General features: G+C 38.1%; 1 protein-coding gene and 1 long non-coding RNA gene across 16 annotated transcripts in view; both read right to left on the bottom strand.

Annotated features, from left to right (window-relative positions):
• LOC120418809 (probable serine/threonine-protein kinase DDB_G0282963) overlaps window positions 1-12,819 on the bottom strand; it is a 79,808-nt gene that overhangs the window by 2,518 nt on the left and 64,471 nt on the right. For 14 of the 15 annotated variants that reach the window (XM_039581317.2, XM_039581307.2, XM_039581314.2 and 11 more), the window contains one exon: window positions 4,511-4,677. In XM_039581317.2, the coding sequence (XP_039437251.1) occupies window positions 4,511-4,677 (167 nt within the window). Of the gene's footprint in view, window positions 1-4,261; window positions 4,379-4,510; window positions 4,678-12,819 lie in introns of all 15 variants that reach the window. The other variant, XR_005605622.2, reaches the window with a different exon arrangement.
• On the bottom strand, window positions 4,684-11,887 carry LOC120418813 (uncharacterized). Its single transcript, XR_005605623.2, has 4 exons — window positions 8,250-11,887; window positions 8,042-8,180; window positions 7,826-7,975; window positions 4,684-7,496 (listed from the first exon to the last, which is right to left on the bottom strand). It is a non-coding gene; the product is annotated as an uncharacterized LOC120418813 (long non-coding RNA).

Raw genomic sequence — 12,819 nt, 5'->3', positions numbered from 1 at the left:
CTTTTCGATGTAACATTTAAAGAATCATCGAAAAATTGAGAAAAAATATCTGAAAATAAATTGAAAGAAATTCAAACATATGTAACTCAAGGCTATGCAGTATCAGCTAAACCACTCAATGCCACATTTCTTCAGATTTTTTTAATCAAACCGGTAGAAGTAACTGTTATGGTTACATATGAAAGTGTAAGTGTAAGTATAAGATTATGAATAAAAAAATAATGAATAAATTATTTGACTTTGAATAAATTATTTGACTGCACATACAGCCATTCCCCACGAAAACAGCATGGTTCGAAAAAAAAGTTCTCCGATCGGGCTCAACATTTTTCTGGGGGTTCCTTGGCCGAAATAATTAGACCCGTATTTTTTCGTTTGGCCATTAGGGTGACCTACGCCGTGTTAGGGTGGTCCGAAAAATGGCAATTTTCGTCGATTTTCTCAAAAAACACTTTTTTCAAAAAATCGTATCTCCGCGCCATTTCATCCGATTTTAGCTGTTTTAGACGCAAAAGAAAGGTGATTAATTTGGCTATTTAAGAAAAATGGTAAGAAGTTTCAAAAATCTAGCTTAACATATGAAAAGGTCGTATGAAAACTTAAAATGCTGTTTTGAAGGTCTCGGGACTAAAAAGCCTATGTCTGAAATATATGTTTCGGATTCCTCGGAAAATTTCACATAACATATCAAAAAATGGTGAAGTTATGTTTTCGATACTCTGAGATACGATTTTTTGAAAATGAACGCGCCACGCGCAAAAATGGGAAAATGACGAAAACGAGAAAAAATCGACTTTTTTCACTAAAACTGCGATAACTTGAAAATTTCAGCATGTTAGGGTACCAAAAGTTGCGTATTTCAATTACGAAAATTTTGGTACCCCAACATGTATAGGTCATCGCTGAAATTTTTAAGTTAGCCGTTGGTCATTCTCGGATCATTGACGTCCTAGTTGGCAATCATTGATTAATGGATCATTGACGTCCTAGTTGGCAATCATTGATTTAATGACGATATCCACAACTTCGCAAGGAATGGGATAATCGTTACCAAAAAGAATCAGCATGTGTAGAGCACTATTCTAAACAACTTGAAGAAGGAATTTTGTAAAAATATCAATAGCGACGGAAAATTTATATCATTGAACGAAAAATCATGACAATGACGGAAGTCTTCACGTTAAGCTAAATATGATTAGAAACCATAGGGCAAAAAATTGCCCAATTTTATCAAGGACATTTTTAGCCCCGAAATGACTTATGTTTTTTATAAAGAGTTAAAACATTTTAAAGTTGTTTTTTTTTTAAAGAAAATCAATAATTTGTTTGAAAATGTTTGTCCTTGAAGAAACATATATTAAAAAAAAATGCTAAAACGTACTTTTTTTGCGGAGTGAGGTGGGACAGCTAGGATCAAGTCAGTCCAAGTCCGGTTGTGTCAAGGAAAGGTGTGTTAGCCTGTGAAGTGCCACTTACACCCCATGGGGAGCGGGGAAAGAGGACATGATTGGGTAGGTTATAATGAGATTGTGTATGTGAGAGTGTGTGTTGTTGTAAATATTCTAATTTGACATTTCGTTCTCTATCGCCGCTCCCCACAGTGTCATAAAAACACCGTCTGCAAGAGCCCCCCAAAACTAGTTTTGAAGGTTCTAACTGTTAAAAGTAAAACTGTTAAAACTCCCAAAACCAGGATCAAGTAGCACGTGCAAACGGAGTACATTTTCCATACGCTAACGGACTTTTACTGATTGACGACTTGACTGAAAAACAACAAGAAAAACTTTTTTTTAATGGAAATTACTGTATATATAACCTGTAAAGTTAGGAAAAATATAAAGAGTCGACTCTCTGGTTGTCAATAACAATAACAAAATGCTAAAACGTACTTTGAAACTTTTTTTTCAACTCCCCTATTTTGGTTATTTGTTCACTTGTTTGCATGGTTTCTGTTATATTTACATTTGCTCACATGTTAAACAAAGTTTGTAAGTCGTCTGCCAATGTTCACTGATTTTATTTATTATTCGAAAATATGTAACATTTAATAGGAGCCAAGCAAAAATTGAAATTTTATTATAAGCTTATAATCAGAAAACAATGTCAAAATCCATTATTTTCCGTTGCAAAAAAAGCATATCTCACCTCGTATCTCACCTATATCAAATTGAGTTACCGGGAACTATTTTTTTCTTTACTTTCGGATTTTCTTGCAATAATTTTAGATAACAGAATGGTTTATTTTTCGAACAAATCTCTGTAAATCTCTGTAATAACAGCTGATCTAGGTGTTTTAATAACAAATCCTGACCTCCTGACAGAAACAGAACTTGAACTTTTCTAGTTATTTCCACCTGCTCTGAATATTATTCAAAGAGATAAAAAAAACGGAAAAAGTTAGAGAACTATTTTTTTTACAGTATTATTGGTTTTGTGTTTGCACTCAAGAGTTGGCCAAGAAATTTACGTAGTATCTATAGTATCAATGTGTAAAGCACACGATAGGCAGCTTGCAAACCGTGGTAGCTTAAGAATGGCCGTGGGCTTCTATTGGCACCAATTTCATCGGCGATAAGCCAGCGACTTCTGATCATTGAACTGAAAAATTGGAATAATGTACCGACTAGGAACCAAAAACCAATTTAACCAATTTAAAGGTGAAGCCGTTGATCATTTTCAAAGAAAATTGAGCATCACTCTAAAATTATCTGTATTGAATTCAATTCGTGCAGAAGCACGAAAATAAATCAGCATATGCCGGTTGTTGCCTTCTTGAAGCTACTGAAGAAATTTTTGATCTAAATCAATTGTGCAATCATTGATTAATGACGATTTCCAATAACTTTGCAAGGAATGGAATAATCGTTACTAAAAAGTATCTGCATGTGTAGGGCAATATTCTAAACAACTTGTAGAAGGAATTTTGTCAAAATACATATTAATGGGGCGCAAAATTTATATCCCTGAACGAAAAATCATGACAATGATGGAAGTTTTCACGTTAAGAACAGCAAAAACTGAAAAGCCGTTGATTAAATTTGCTCAATCAAATGCTTCAATTTTCATGCAATCACTTACTTAAGAACTTTTATTTAGTGGTAAATTTGTTGCCTGAAATTCTATCTTTTTGAATCAAATTGTGTGTTGTCTTTTTGCTTGTGGAACGTTCTTTTATTATGTAAAGCCAAATTTTGGATTTTTGACCACCCTGCCTGCCCCTTCTTAACAAATCGTAACAGATTGGCGATACCCCCTACCCCCCTGTAACGCTTAACACAAGGTCTTTTTGCAAATTTTTATGAGTGCTCATATGAAAATTTTGCGTTACGTGACATTATTTTTTCACACCCTCCCCTCCCCCAATTTTCGTAACAGACGCCGGCACCCTCTCACCCCTAAATACGTTACGTAATTTAAAAAAACGCCCCCTTGGATGTATTTCATCAAGATTTCTCGACTTTTTTTATAAGGGCCTACAAACAAATGTAAACATTGAGTGTTTCCCTCTCAAACCTTATGTCAATGTCCATCGGAGTAAGCGGGATACACTTAATGTTTATATTTGTTTATAGGACCTAATAGAAAAAAGTTTAGAGTAGAAACTATGCTCCTTACCTATTCTATGTCGAAACTCTATCTTTACCCGAAAAAATTATGACACCGATGAAAATAATGATTAAAACCGCTGTCCCGATTCGAACCAGATGACGATACCTAATAGGCATATTATCTTACTGAATTGCTTGCTGATTTAAAAAAAAGGATTCTAAAATGCATAATGCATACTATTTAACTACGCAGTGCGACAGAAAATTATTTTGTGTGGAAATTAACTGACCGTTACTAAGAGTATCAGACCCCTTACGAAGACCCCATCACTACAAAAGTTTAGTATTTAGTTTGATTCCTCTTTAACTTTAAATTTCATGAAACAGATCATCGTGTAATTATTTTTTTATGAATTGGTAGGCTTTTTAAAGTATGTGGTTAAATAAAGGGAAGTTAAGCGTATCATTGGTGTGAGCAAAAGGTGTAAGTATCTAAAATTTAATATTAGCAAGAGACAAATGTGCACAGTAATTTGTGCATTCAAGCGGAACCACTTCCATAAGCTTTTCAATTGTGTTTGGTTCTGTTTGTTTTTGGGCACATCATCGCAGCGACGATGTTTTGGGCTGTGCCGTACAGATAACGGAAATTTTGTAATTAATCGAGTAACTTGTTAAGGAAATACCTGAAGAACACAAACAAAACGCCTCACCTTGGAACAAACGAGTCTACGATTCAACAGACAAGCAAGAAAGCAGATATTTTAACGTCACTACTCTTTCTCGGTTGATCAAACGTTTTGATAGTATTTATTGTAAAGACCATCATCCTTTACCAGGGAAAATAAGCAAAAATGTATAATAAAAATAAGAGAAACAATACGAGAACGTATGACAAAAGTCGTCCGACGACGAAACCAGCAACGGAAAACTCAACACATATTTCCATGCTTGAATCTTACCAGCGCTTTACTGTTGATCAGGCTTCGCACAGCGAAGGCCTTCCCCGAGAGTCGTTGCTCGGCCAGTCTCGCGTTCAGATTCTCCAGGAAGCCAACGCTGGTTTTGGCGAGGACGTTGTTTGCGGTGCTGTTTGCAGCACTATTGCTTCCGGTGCGCATTTGGTGGTCTGGAAAAAATGGAATTGATGGTAGGTTGATTAGATATTAATCGGAAATGATGACAAAAACATGCTGATTTTTCGTAAAGCGTTGGCAAATTTTATGCTTGCACAAAAAACAATAAAATCTGTAAAAGGCAGAATGAAAAACAAGATTATTCCGGAAACAGATACTAGCCAAAACTGTTTGTTTTCCCCAAAGCGAAATGTACAATCAGCTTCGGTGATTTTGTTTTTGCATGTACTGTAGAATTGAATAGAATGAATAGAATTAGAAATGGAGTGAATTCAATCAGTCAAATTCTTACTGTATTTCGAAATAATTTTGGCTAGTAACTGTAAAACACAAGATAAGCTGTAGAGCAATTCCATCTCAAATCAGAAATTTTTCTGCTACTTTTGTACCCGACCCTCTCCGATTTCAATGTAACTTTGCCTATATAAGCCATTTGTGTGTATATGGAGCCAATTGTACTCGAAAATGACATTTGAGAAGGGAGTAATTTATTTAGATATTTTTGTATTCTGTATTTTAAAAATGACTGTATCTCGAATGCGTTGCATCGTAACAAAAAGTGGTCAAATACAAACTTGTAGGAAATTGGACGGGCTTTCTGAAAAATACACTGAAAGAAAAATACACGCCGCCTCTATGGGATTTTTCAATTTTTAACGAGTCTAATTTAGAGCGTCCAATTTCCCGTCCCGGGAAAAAATTTCCCGGGAATTTGTAACCGTTGGTCACAGTTCTTGAACGAACCTTCACTTTTCAATTTATTTCCCGTTCATACAACACTACACGACACAAGCAGTGAAGGGTTATCCGTACCGCTGCAAACACGCAGATCCTGACAGCGCTAGGTCAGGACTGCACGAAAAGTGGGAGGGAAAGAAAATGGTGGATTTTCCCACCCAAAAGAAGAAGGAAATGTTTACCTCCGATGCCGAGGACAAGAATCGGTCTCTTTTATTATCAGGCGTCCGTGCGGTGTAGTCGGGGATCCAGGTGCCAGTACCGCAACTTTGTGCTGGACACGTCTTGGCCTTCTGGAGGAAGTGCCCGCGGTTGTAACTCTCCCGCTCCGGAACTCGACCCCGTACGGGTTTGGTCAACCTAGCCCTGTAAGTGCAGAGTGCCATTGGCTACGTTTCCCGTCAAGGACCACGACAATCTCTGGCGCGCGGCGCCATAAACGCAAAGGAGATTCCCCCTCTCGGCGCGACCGGATTGGCAGTAGCCAGGTCCGCCGATTCCGACAACGAGGGAAGACGCCTGCCGCAGGAAGGATCGGCAACGCCCGCTCGACCTTGCCTCGCGGTTTCCAGCGCAGCAACAACAACAGCCGTCAACCGTTATTCGGCTGCAACGACGACCCCCCCCCCCCACGGGACTTCCGGCGGCACAGTCGAGGGCGCTCCTGTGACCGGCCAACGCAGAGGAGAACGCCGAAGGCGTTCAATCCCGGAGAACTGCTGCTGGTAAAAACGGTACGTTTAGTCCCTGAAGTGCTCTCCCCAAAAACACACACACACTTTACACGATACAGAAAAATACATGATTTGAAGTTGAAAAGTGTGGTTCTTGATTTTTATTTCCTTTCCGAGTCTCTCTTGAATCGCTTAGTAGTAATGCCGACCCTGAGATGATGAGTAGTCAGTAGCTCAGGTCTACGACTACCTTTTAATAAATGGTCTCTGCCCTGAAAAAATGGAATGAGTTAGCCCTCCTTGACAACTGATCAAGCCATTAGTTTCAATTGGCTTCCTAGCGGAAAGCACACGAAAAGCGATCAAGTTTGACCGGCTGGATAAAAATCTAAGGATTTTTCCTTCGGGAGGTGGCAGGGATCCGTGTTAGCACGGCTTTCTATCACCTGCACACTTCCCTGCCCCGGCCAAGAATTTGTGTTAGTGTCCCTTGTGGACTTAAATCGTCTGAGAGTTCTCGCGACTTACTCCAATGCTTTGCATTGCCGTTTTTCGCGTTGAAAAATTCGTGGATTTGGGCAAATTGTGTTGTTCGGAAACCGATTTGAAACATTGAAACATAATTAACATAGATTTTGAACCTACACATACTCCGCTGTGATAAATAAACGATCAACACACAACACAATATCCCACCACCAAATTGACCTTTATTGCTTTACGATCAAGCTTCGCGCTGATCGACGACACACACAATGACAAAGAAAAAGAACAAGAATAGACGAAACTTGCGAAAGTGGAATGGCACACACAGGAGTGTGACGTGGACGTCTCAGATGGTAATGTGCTATCTGAGAGGCCGAGTCCCGTCGACCCTGGCCAGCAGAACAATTGTTGTGTTTATTTCGGGCACCGGTCCCGAAAATAATTTAGCCGGTTTATGACCGACACATGCAGATCGTTTGATCCAGACAAGAAGACGATTCCCCTGGAGAGATCTTGCAAAATGAAATTAGGAAATTATAATTGAATAATGAACCCACGATAATCTGTGATAACTAGGAATATTTTAATTACTGTGATATTTAATCAGTGGAAAACCCACGGAAAAGTTGAAACATTTTCAGAACTGAATGGTTTTGGAGTCGATTTCGGATTAATTTTGAGATTTCCGGATTTCCCAATCCTAAAGAGGTTGGTTTAAAAGAAAATGAATCTTTATTCAGTATTAATACAGAGTTTAGTAACACTGACTAACTCTAATGGTGTGGATCGACTGAGGGTCGGTTAACCGCAGCAGTTGGTGAGGGGTTAAACATTGGTTTCCCTCGGAACTCGCTGTCGGTTCGACCCGAAGACCCGATGAGCATCTGCGGAGGAGGTTAGTCGTTACTAAACACCTGTAAAGAAAAAGAAAAAGAAATGAAATTATTGCACCGTACTAATGAATGTTATTGTGTGTAAAATTGTGTTAAATGTTTGTGAAAAACAGTTTGTTTGTAAATTATGTTCATGCAGACTAGTGGATTTTGAACACCCTAGTCGTAAACATGGAGCATAGTTTATGTTGGGACTCCATAGTTGCACTGGCGGAACTGTGGACGGCAAAGGGATGATCAGTTTTGCCCTTCGCCGTAGCACTGTCCGTGGAGCTGCCGCGAGTGGAGTTCGCAACGACCAAAAGTGGTCAAAAGTTAGCCAGAAATTCACTAATTGAAAAAGCGCTTACCTTTATGCTTATGTTGGAGGTCCATAGCTGCGCTGGCAGTCCGACGAGACGACCAAGGGGTTATCCGTAGTGCCCTTGCGTCCGAGCGTCGACTGTGGAGCGGCAGTGAGGGGACTCTGCCAACCAAAATACCGGCCAGAAGTGCCAAGCCTAAAATTTTACGATCGTCAATCATTAATTGATTTTTAATTTGCAAATTTTAATGTGTACACTTACCTGGTGCTCATCTTGCTGTGTCAAGATGGCAAACCATGGTTCATCCCGGGTTAATTTGTGGGTTTGTGCAGGCTGATCTTCCTCGGGAAGATTCAGAACCTAGCAGCAAAACACCACCACTTTTCAGGCTCACTGTGAGCTGAAAAGTAAATAAAAACTTAACGAAGATGTTCTTCGTAGGACTAGTCCAAAAACTTATACGACTTACCTGAACATATCGGACGAAACATCGTCAAAAACACACCGAAAACGACGTAAAACGATCGCGCACTTGATTCAGTCGACCGAGCTGATTTTTCCAAGGGGGTGTGGCTGCCAATCCCCCGCGTTGTCAGACCAAAATCCAGCATAAAGCTGACAGACCAAAACTGTCAGACCAAAGCGGGTTTGGCTGCCAATCCCCCTGTCAGACCAAAGAGCAAAAGATAAACAAACTCAAGACACTGATATTGGTGAACACAAATTAGGCAAGACAATTTTGCAACAAAAATATTTTTTCAACAAAAAAACTATTTTTGAGCTAAGAATAATAGTCTATCGCCTATAAAATGATTCAATTAATCGGCTTCTTATCGAAAACAGATAAAATAAAAAGATTTATAGCACTTTTTGTTTATTCAAAATTTCAACCAAATTTTCGATGTTTACCTAAAGCATCTTGCAATAAAGTATGCGGAATTGTGAATCTTCTTCTTACTTCATCCCCTTGGATTTTTCAGTTGTAAACATTGCGTTATGCTCTGACAGCTCGGCGACGTGTCAGTGTGGACGTTTTGGCATCTGTCAACTGCAGAGACAGTTTGCTGCAGGGGCTTCACTTGAGGTTGAATCACCCCTTGGAGATCGAAAGAGATCCAAACTTGTAAATTCTGTACATAATTATTTTGTTGCGCAACATAACTATAGAGTTGTCTACCCATAATTCGGGATGATTTTTAATAATTATTTTAATTTGTTTTTGCATGATTTATGTTAACTTATTTATTTTAATTTGGTGTAAATTTTGTAAATATTGAATGTTTTTGTTTGTATTATTTATTATTTGAGTTGTTTTGTGAAGGTTCATTATCTCGCGCGTTGTAGCAGTAATGTACCTGAGAATTGTAGGTTGAATTGTCCACACCCACGAATCTAGTAGATGCCGACGATGGTGATGCAAAGCATTGTTGTAAAAAAATGCGAAACCTCGTCGTGCTTTCACATTTTTTTCGCCGGGGTGGTGGATAGTGTAACCGTTGGTCACAGTTCTTGAACGAACCTTCACTTTTCAATTTATTTCCGCACATACAACATCACACGGCACAAGCAGTGAAGGGTTATCCGTACCGCTGCAAACACGCAGATCCTGACAGCGCTAGGTCAGGACTGCACGAAAAGTGGGAGGGAAAGAAAATGGTGGATTTTCCCACCCAAAAGAAGAAGGAAATGTTTACCTCCGATGCCGAGGACAAGAATCGGTCTCTTTTATTATCAGGCGTCCGTGCGGTGTAGTCGGGGATCCAGGTGCCAGTACCGCAACTTTGTGCTGGACACGTCTTGGCCTTCTGGAGGAAGTGCCCGCGGTTGTAACTCTCCCGCTCCGGAACTCGACCCCGTACGGGTTTGGTCAACCTAGCCCTGTAAGTGCAGAGTGCCATTGGCTACGTTTCCCGTCAAGGACCACGACAATCTCTGGCGCGCGGCGCCATAAACGCAAAGGAGATTCCCCCTCTCGGCGCGACCGGATTGGCAGTAGCCAGGTCCGCCGATTCCGACAACGAGGGAAGACGCCTGCCGCAGGAAGGATCGGCAACGCCCGCTCGACCTTGCCTCGCGGTTTCCAGCGCAGCAACAACAACAGCCGTCAACCGTTATTCGGCTGCAACGACGACCCCCCCCCCCCCACGGGACTTCCGGCGGCACAGTCGAGGGCGCTCCTGTGACCGGCCAACGCAGAGGAGAACGCCGAAGGCGTTCAATCCCGGAGAACTGCTGCTGGTAAAAACGGTACGTTTAGTCCCTGAAGTGCTCTCCCCAAAAACACACACACACTTTACACGATACAGAAAAATACATGATTTGAAGTTGAAAAGTGTGGTTCTTGATTTTTATTTCCTTTCCGAGTCTCTCTTGAATCGCTTAGTAGTAATGCCGACCCTGAGATGATGAGTAGTCAGTAGCTCAGGTCTACGACTACCTTTTAATTAATGGTCTCTGCCCTGAAAAAATGGAATGAGTTAGCCCTCCTTGACAACTGATCAAGCCATTAGTTTCAAATTCCCGGGATTTCCCGAATAAAAATATTTCCCGTTTCCCGGGAAATTTTTAAATTTCCCGGGAATTCCCGAAATTCAAGCGGAAGTATACATTTCTTAAATTTTTTGAACTTTTTTTTGAAAATGCTCTGAAAAAATAATAAATGAACAAACTAAATTTTGTGAAATTAAATGTATTGTTTGGTTTATATATAATCAATCAGGTTATCAGAAATCATGACATCAGATTTATTTCAATTTTTTAAGGAAACTGGGAATAGATCTAGTTTAATGAGTATTAAACTATTACAAATTAAGTTATTACCGTAAACCGGGGTGACTTTGATAGGATTTCAATTTGTTTTTGGAATATTTTTCAATAGGTAAGGTTGTAGGCTGGGGTAGGCCACACAAAGTCCATGCACTATTTCGGAAAAAAATTTCATAATGTTTAGAAAAATAGTTACGTTAAAAATTCTTAGTTTATATTTCGGGATGACTTTGATAGTCATAATTTTCCATGTTAAACTCATATTTAAGATGTTCAAATTTTATTTGTACGTTAAATGTACCATCACTAATTTACAAACTTATTAATCCTTCTCCTAGTGGAAAATTGTCCAAAGAATTCGAAAATGCATTCCGTTTTCCGATTCAAAATCATGTTCATTGAGAAAATTATGACACTTTGGGAAGTTTAAAATAATTACTTTCATCAATATTTTCATAACTATAGTAAACTAACTTTTTGAACTTTTCAAAATTTTATGAAAAGTTCTTTTTGAGGTATATTGAACACTTCTCTACCACGGTTAGTATGATTGTAAACCATTCCGTACGTATTTTAATTGAACTGTTCATTTTGTGGAAAAATCGCAAACCTATCAAAGTCACTCCGGCTATCAAAGTCACCCCGTTTTACGGTATTAATTTTCAACAGATTGATGTAATTTAATCAAAACAATATTAACTCTTTACCTCCAAATTTAAATTGAGATTTTTTTACGTTTTTGTAAACCATGATCAAATGAGATGAAAATCGAATTTGTGCAAAAAGAATTAATTCAATTGGTTGAATACCTAGTACTAAAGAAATTACAATTTGAAGTAAAAGAATTATGGAGCACTGGTGCAACTACAGGTGTTAGAGGGTTAAATGTGAAAAATAGAAGACTTTTTGTGGATTGATGTTAGTTTATCGTGTAATTTAAATTATGCAACATGATAATACAAAAAAATCATTGATAAATTACTTTCTATTGTTTGTTCTCAAAAAATGCAAGAATATATTCAAAGTTTGCTCAAATATTTGAAAACATTGGATTGTTTGGAGTTAAACCAACACTAAAAAGCTTTACCATTTGTTCAAGAGCTGAAATCAGTATTTGTCATGAAAAACATTATTTCTGCATGTTTTTTTTAACTCATTTCAATAAACTGATCACAGAGGCAAGTTCAAAATTTCTCATCAAAAAATACCAAAATCCATTTTCTTGTAGTTGAAGTTGAATGATTTTTTACATGCAGTCAAGCTGTTAATTGATCTTCACACTTATTTAAACCATTAATGTTGATGTCCTATACAATTTTGTTGCTTAATATTAATTAATACCAAGACCATAACAATTTTCAATAAATTTAAAATTTCCCGGGAATTCCCGGGATTTCCCGGGAAATTGGCTGAAAATTTCCCGTTTCCCGGGAAATTTGTAACCCCGGGAAATTGGACGCTCTAGTCTAATTGAAAAGTTGTCAAAGGCAAACTTATGGGAAATTGGACGAGCGTTCCGGTAAAAATATTTTCGAGACTGAAAAATCAAGTCTGTCATATAGAAAATGTCAAAAACCTCAAAAAAGCTGTTTTTTCAACATTTTTATTTTTAAAACCGCTGTAACTTCGCAAGGATTGGACTTGGGACAATGTTCAATATGGAGACTTTTATGTAAAATTGTCTGGAGAATCGATTCCCACTATCGGTTTTTGAATATTTTGACGTTTTGACCACTTTTCAAAAAAAAAACAGTTTTAGTAAATGATTTTTGTATTTTTTTAGGAGAGACATACCATCCTGCATTTTTCTTTTCTTTTTGTCTTTTTGTCACATTTTAGTATATTTTCTCAAAAATTTTGAACGAAAAAAAATCGTGACTTCACCTTAAAATTAAACTTTTAAACTTAAAAATTACTAAATTCCATAGAAGTGGCATGTATTTTTCTTTCAGTGCATTTTTTCAGAAAGCCCGTCCGATTTCCTACAAGTTTGTCTTTGACCACTTTTAGGTACGATGCAACGCATTCGAGATACAGTCATTTTTAAATTACAGAATACAAAAATATCTAAATAACTTAAGCCCTTCTCAAATGTCATTTTCGAGTACAATTGGCTCCATATACACACAAATGGATTAAATAGAAAATCAACACAAAAAGTTATACTATTTTCAAATTTCACAGCAAAATATTTATAATACGAACAGAAAATTCAAACAAACGATAAATGCACTTTACACAATTCAAGCGATCACAAAGCTTCCAACAAAACA

The sequence above is a fragment of the Culex pipiens genome, chromosome 3 (genome assembly GCF_016801865.2).
Source record: "Culex pipiens pallens isolate TS chromosome 3, TS_CPP_V2, whole genome shotgun sequence".
NCBI lineage: Eukaryota > Metazoa > Arthropoda > Insecta > Diptera > Culicidae > Culex > Culex pipiens.
The sequence above is the reverse complement of the archived record's forward strand: the minus strand, read 5'-3'. Positions and strand labels throughout refer to the sequence as shown.